Source organism: Pterocles gutturalis, unplaced genomic scaffold (assembly GCF_000699245.1).
Source record: "Pterocles gutturalis isolate BGI_N339 unplaced genomic scaffold, ASM69924v1 scaffold5516, whole genome shotgun sequence".
Taxonomy (NCBI): Eukaryota; Metazoa; Chordata; class Aves; order Pterocliformes; family Pteroclidae; genus Pterocles; species Pterocles gutturalis.
This window is the reverse complement of record NW_010102932.1, coordinates 359-7021: the sequence shown is the minus strand read 5'-3', so window position 1 is coordinate 7021 and position 6663 is coordinate 359. Positions and strand designations below refer to the sequence as shown.

The 6663-nt window shown below is 56.0% G+C and overlaps 2 protein-coding genes across 2 annotated transcripts in view; one reads left to right on the top strand and one right to left on the bottom strand.

The window, feature by feature from the left end:
• Positions 1–250, top strand: part of CDH23 (cadherin-related 23) — a gene marked incomplete at its 5' end in the record, with an annotated part of 110138 nt that extends 109888 nt beyond the window's left edge. Inside the window, 1 exon segment of the mRNA XM_010086485.1 lies at positions 1–250. This exon segment is cut by the window's left edge and continues 32 nt beyond it. Coding sequence (XP_010084787.1) covers positions 1–250 — 250 coding nt within the window.
• A 2136-nt stretch (positions 251–2386) lies between these two features.
• PSAP (prosaposin) lies at positions 2387–5958 on the bottom strand (the record flags this gene model as incomplete). The annotated part of the gene is given in 14 exon segments (XM_010086484.1): positions 2387–2422; positions 2513–2620; positions 2770–2881; positions 2883–3096; positions 3194–3377; positions 3490–3576; positions 3777–3884; positions 3999–4007; positions 4228–4284; positions 4449–4592; positions 4911–5099; positions 5298–5423; positions 5514–5591; positions 5834–5958. Coding segments are annotated over 14 exon segments (1577 nt in total), but the record flags the coding sequence as incomplete, so codon positions are not given.
• Between the last annotated feature and the right edge of the window lie 705 nt (positions 5959–6663).

Below are 6663 nucleotides of genomic sequence, written 5' to 3'. Positions count from 1 at the left end.
CCGCTTCCGACACAAGCAGCCGGTGGAGCTGAAAGGTCCCGATGGCATCCACGTGGTGCACGGCAGCACGGGCACACTGCTCGCCTCCGACCTCAACAGCCTGCCTGAGGATGACCAGAAAGTGTTGGGTCGCTCACTGGAAACTCTGACCGCCGACTGCGGGGGCTACAGCGACCACAACGCCCGCACCGAGTCAGCCAAATCCACCCCCCTTATCATGGAGAGCCCGCTGGAGATCACTGAGTTATGACAAGTGGTGGTGGTGGTGCTCCTTTAGGCAAGCCGGGGCGAATGGGGATAAAGCACGGACCAGAGGGGCCGTGGCAGGGACCGGGGGCACCCCGAAAGTGGCACTTGGACTCCCTTCCCATGCAGAAGGAGTCCAGGCCAACCAGTGCTTTTTGTTCCGGCAGCCTTGGAGAGCTTCGCCCCGGGAAAGGGCTCTCAGGACCGGTATGCTTTTACTCACCTGTCATTTATCCATTAAAGCATCAATATTATTTTTTTTTCTTATTAAAAAAAAAAGTTGTTTTTTTTTTTTTAAAAAAAAGAAAAGCTAAATCAATCCAATGAGTCCAGGCTGGACAGGGGTGAAGGTGCAGCGAGGGATGTGCCACTGCAGCATTCCCAGGCACAGGCTGGGGACAAGTGGCCATCACACCTGGACCACAGGCACAGGGAGGGCTGGGGCAGTGTGGGGAGACGCTGAGTCCATTTGGCATTAATGTCACCTTTCCAGCCAGAAAAGACCCAAAAAAAAGGATCTAAATTTAAAAAAAACAAAAAACAAAACAAAAAAAACCCCAACAAACTCAAAGACATTTCTCCATTTTGCTGGCTTTATCAAAACACGTTGCAATGTAGAAAAAAAGAGAGAGACTGACAATAACTGGGGCTTCTGGATGTGGAGTGCTTGTGCGTGTCTTTTATGACCTTTTCTCTCCCCTTCTCTCTTGCTTTCGGGGTTTGTTTGTTTCCAATCGTAACCTTGTGGAGAGTTTCGGGCACGGTCTGTTAACGGGACTCAGAAATACACCGTCTATGGCTTTGGGTAACCTGGCTGTCGTCTTTCCTCCTGTGCCCAAATCACCTTTTGAAGAGAAAAAAACCTCATCTTCCTTTAATTCATCCCTCCATCCATCAACTTTGCCAGATGCACCCCGGATTTTGGGAGAAGCATTAAACCTCCCCTAGGTTTGCCCCGCCATTGACATGCTGCCAGCCCTCCAGCACGCCAGGACAAGGAGGGAGACAAGCAGCCAGGCTCACAGGAAGACTTTTTTATTTGTGGTGAGATGCTCCCCTGCATGCTCAGGACCAGGCGCCACGAGTGTCCCCCCTCCCAGGGGAGGAAAAAGCCAGCACCCCACTGCCCCTCGCTGCCACGGCAGGGTCAGCAAAGGACCACCCTCCTCCGCAGTGGGCATGTGAAAGGAAATTTTTGCCCCCAAACTCCCTCTTCTTTTTTTTTTTTTTTTTGTCCAGGGGATACTTGAAATATATATATATGTATCTCCAGCAATTGGCTGGACACAAAATGAGTGTACTGCAAATGTCATGCAAAGCCGGGCATCATAGGGAAATTTAATCTACTTGGTTTCTTTAACTAGCGACCAGGGGAAAAAAAATAGAAATAAAAATAAAAAGCCACTCCAATCTGAAGTGGGATCCCCAAAGAGCTGGGCTTGCCAAAAGCCAATGAGACTTGCGGTGCAAGGTTGTCAGCAGCCAGGAGCTGGGGCTGGCGTTTGGGCAGCAGAAACCGTCCCAACCCACGGGGATGGGTCCACGTTGCAGGACCTGGGCTTCACAAGGGGTTTGGTGTGGGATGAGGATGCAGATGGGAATGACAAGGAGGATGAGGATGGGGTTGGACAAGGAGATGGGGATGGGATTGAGGAGGAGGTTGAGGATGGGGATGGGGATGAAGGTGGAGATAGAGATGGGAATGAGGAGGGGGATGAGGACAGAGATGGAGCTGGGAACGGGAATGAGGAGGAGGATGGGGATGGGGACGGACATGGGGATGGGAAGGAGGATGAGGATGGGGATGAAGATAGGGATGGGAATGAGGAGGAGGAGGAGGATGGGGATGGAGATTGGGATGGGAATGGGGATTTTGCAGTTGCCCTGAGAGACATCAAGGCTGAAACCCCAGTCCTGAAAATACTAACGAGTCCCTTAACCTCATTTGGAAATCCAAGCCCCAGGGGTGGAAAAGGAAGCAGCAGAGGCGGCTGGGGCACTGCGCAGCCCCCAACAGGGTTTTGTGAGGCCGGTGGGCTCCTGCCATCACCATCCGCAGGTGCAGGCATGTCTCAAGGGAGGGGTTTTGGAATCGTGAACCACAATGGCACGGCAAGCCCAGACAGCTAGGAGGTGGCTCCTAGTTCCATAAGTGACGCCGGCAGTGCTCGACAGCCTGTGGGGAAGACAGGGAGGGACGGTGGGGGGGTGGCAGGGACCCTCAGCACCCTGCCCACCCAGCAGAGGGAATGTGGCTGACGCTTACGTTACACTCGAGAGCCGTAGCCATGTTCTTGCACCAGTACTGCGGGCCCCAGGCGCAGGGGTCGGAGCCCAGGAGATCCTCCTCATGTGAATTGCAGGCTCTTATTTTCTGCATTGCAAAGAAAAAGGGGGGGATGGGGGGGGGGGGGGGGAAAAACAAAAAAAAAGTACTGCCCCTCTGCCAGGCCTCCCTCAGCCTTGGCCGAAAGATGCGCACACAAGGCCAGGCTGCAGTACCCATGACATGGGGACACTCACGGTGCAGACGAAGGTGGGGTCCATCATCTGCACGAGGAGCCGCATGGCCGCTGGCTCATACTGCACCACGAGAGCCTCGCACTGGGGAGGAGACAGGTGGTGAGCCCCGTGCAGGGGTCTCAGGGGATCCCGGCCCGGCTCCGTTTTTTTTACTCACTGTGCCAGTGAGCGGTGTGGGCAGCATCTCGCAGCCCTTCTCCAGCAAGTCGCCTAGCTCCGCCAGCGTCTCATTCTTCAGCAGCTCGTTATCAAAGTAGGTGATGACGATCTGGCAGACGTTGCAGAAGGCACCCGCACCCACTGCCAGCTGCTCCAGCGCACCAGCCCCTGTGGGATGAGGGATGGAAAGGCCATTAACACCCCCTCAGCACCCTATTCCCTGGGGACGTGATGTCTGGGTGCCACCTGGGTCCCCCCATCTCACCGGGGTGTGCATCTCTGCTGCGGGGGCAGCAGTGCAACATGGTGCAGACGGCCGCCGGGTCGGTGGCCTCCAGCAGCATGATGACCACGGCTTTGCCGTAGGAGTTGACAAAGTCCTTGCACTGCCCGATGACACTGTGGGGGAGCACGTAGCACACCTTCTCCAGGTCATTCACCAGTTGCTCCTGCCGGGAGAAGTCAGACAGAGGGATGGGGAACCCCCCCCCACTCCTTGCTGTCCCCTTTTGTGCCCCTTTCTCAGCCCCCCTATTCCCAGACCGCCGCAGCGGGGCTCACCTCCGTCATGTTGTTCTCCAGGAGGCTCTCAGCCGCCTTCACAGCGAACTGGCACACATCACATAGCGGTGTGGAACCCTCCTCATCCTGCTGGGACAAGGTGGTGGGACACACACCAAGACCACCAGAGCCACCCCCATCCCACTCAGTCATCAATCCCTCCTAAAGAAATTCCCCACCTGGGAAAAATGGGGATGATCAAGGAAAAAAAATGTGAAATAAGTCTTCCCCTTCCCAGGATTTGGATTTTAAGGAGCATGGTGGAGTGGAGGGGTGTCCCCACTTACCCTCAGTGTGCTCAGGACCTGCTTCACCTTCTCGGTGAGCAGCGTGTGGAGGGACAGGGCCGAAGCGGAGGAGCAGAGCCCCAGCTGGCCACAGAGCTCCAGCGGGTCCTGTGGAAAGAGATGTCCCCAGTCAGGGGGGCATCACCCCCCGAGAGGGAGAGCCTGTGCCCCCCACTTCCCCACAGAGGGTGATTTCAGCCCATCAGGTGTGGGTCTTCCCACCTCAGCCTGCTGCCAGTGGAGAGGCCAGAAAATGGCAAGGAAAATTAAAATATAAGAGATGTACAGCTGTTGCAAGCCAGAGAGAGCAGAAAAAAAATTTTAAAGTGTGTAGGAATATAAAGCAGGGTTTTAATTAAAGAAATGAGACCAGGGCAGGATGAGGTCCCCTTGGCTGTGCCGTTTGGACCCTTTTTTTTCCCGCAGGCCCAGGAGCCATTTTCCCTCTTACCAAGTGCAGGAGCAGCTGGGCAGCCATGTCCGCGTACTTGGTCAGGTAGAGCTTGCACTGTGTGGGACAGAAATGCTGTCAGCACCCAAGTGGGGACACCCACTGGACACCCCCCAGCCCACCCCAGCACTGCCCGAAAGCAGGCAGCGGCGAAAGATGCTCCCATGCTGTGGTGACACCAGGGAGGAAGAGGGAGCCCAGCAGGATGCTGGTGCCCTTACCCGCTGTGCCAGGTGTGGTGGCAGCCCTTCGCATGCCCGCTCGGTGTGGGCCACCAGCATCTGAGAGAAGCCAGCATTGGTCCCCAGCTCCATCTGCACGGCCGCCACCAGCTGCAGGCACTCCCCACACACCTCTTCCATCTCCTGCGGGACAACACAGGCAAGGGGCGTATCGGTACCCCCCCAAAAGAAAACCAAGCACCCACAGAGCCTGCATTTGCAGGGTTGGGATTCAAATTCCAGTCACAATCTGGTGCAGCTTTTTTTGGCCAGCATCCCTCTGATCCCCCCACTGCATCCTGCAATATCCCAGCCCCACACTGGTGACATGCCTAATCAGATGCCATTTCAGCTGGTAACTTTAATTATTTTTTTAAATCATTGTTAAATAGGTGATGCTCAGCTGATTCTCATCCTTGAGCTGCACCGATGGTATTCTTGCCTGTGCCACGGTACCTGGGCCTCGCCCTGAGGCAGGTCCTGGGGATGGAGCAGGAGGGGCACGTTGGCGATGAAGGGGGAAAACAAGTTGGCAAAGTCCTGAGTAGGGCCCTCAGCGGCTGGCGGCAGCTTCTGAAACTTCAGGGCCCCCGTGGGGCTCTCTTGGTGCTGGCACAGCTTGATGGTCCCACACACCACCTTCGGGTTTGACTGGGGAGCAGAAGGATGGGGGCTTGGGGGGGGCTATCGCCCTGCTCTCCCCATCATCCCTGGGTCATCTCCATCCCTGTCTCCAGCTCACAAAGGCTTTGTCCCAGGCTCTAAGATCCTGCCTTGACCCGCAAGCCCCCAAGACATCCCAAACCATGCAGAAACACAACTTCAAGGGGGGTTTCCCCCACCAGTTACCAGCACTTGCTTGCCGAGCTGGGTGAGGACGAGGATGCTGGTGTCCACCATCTTCTTGCACTTGACAGACCAGTCCTGGAAGGGCAGGTACTGGCATTTCTTATCCAAGAAGAGCTTCACCTTTTCCTAAGTGATAAGGGGAGAGTTCAGGGCTGAGCTGGAAGGCAGGGACACACCAGCCCCGCTTCCCTCCCCCCAGCCCCAGCCATGACCCACCTCAGTGCAGTTGTCCTGCAGGATTTTGGCCACCACAGAGACGGCCACCTGGCACAGGTGACATGGGATCCCCTTCTGCTGAGAGAGAGGACTCATCAGGATGCTGCCACGGCACCGAGACCCCCTGCTTACTCGCCAGATCCCAACCCTTCACCCCAAAAAAATACCCCACCAAGGGGCACTTGGGTACCAGATGCTCCTCTGGGTGCCCAGCATCAAGGTGGCCAGGCTGGGATTCTCCCTCCTCCAGCCCCAAGTTTTGAGGCAGAATGGGCACATTTCTCCATCCTCCCACATCCCCCTGCTCCTGGTGAGGTTACCCCCGGGGCCTGGTCCCAGACGGTGATCCGGCAGAGCTCCAGCGCCCCACACTTGGCTGCCGTCACCACGTCACGACACCAGTCCTCCGGCCGCTCGCCACAATCAGGGAGGGGGCTGGCCACAGCTGTGGGCAGGGAGAAAGGAGCCCATGAGCCCTTGGGGCACCCCAAAACCATTTTCTGCCCCTCACCAACCTCCCTACCAGCACCCCGACCCCAACCCTGCCCCATGAGACAGGGGCAACGCTCCTCACCCTCCCACTGGTTCACCCTCAGCTTTTGCAATGGTGGTGAGGTTGCTGGGTTTTAGAAATGATTTTTTTTTTTAAGCCTGGCAAAGGCTGGCTTTGTTGGGCCACCAAGTGCTTCTGACTTTTCCAGTGGGATACTGCAGCAACTTTGGGCCAGTGTCGAAAGCAAAGCTAATTTGGTCATCATCCTCAGCTGCAGAGAGGCCTTCAGCACACTGGGGAAGCGGTGCTGATAAAACCAGCAATAAATATTCCAAAATGAGCAAACCTGGGGTGCCAGCCAGCACTCAGTCCCGCACAGCACCCGTCTAGCCCCGCTGCAGCTCCCAGCAATCCTTGAGCAATTCCAGGTTTGGACTGGATTTTTTTTTTTTTCATTGCCTCTGAACAACAGCATTTTCTCCTGGATGTAAATTCCTGGCGTGGCAGTGTGGCAGTGTGATGCAACACCAGCAGTTTAATTGCCACCTTGGCATGTCAGGATTCATTCATGATGGGGCAAGTGTTTACTCCCAGTGGGGGCTGCACCCACCCAGGATGCGGACAGGGAGGTGGCGAGGAGGTGGGACAATCCAAGCC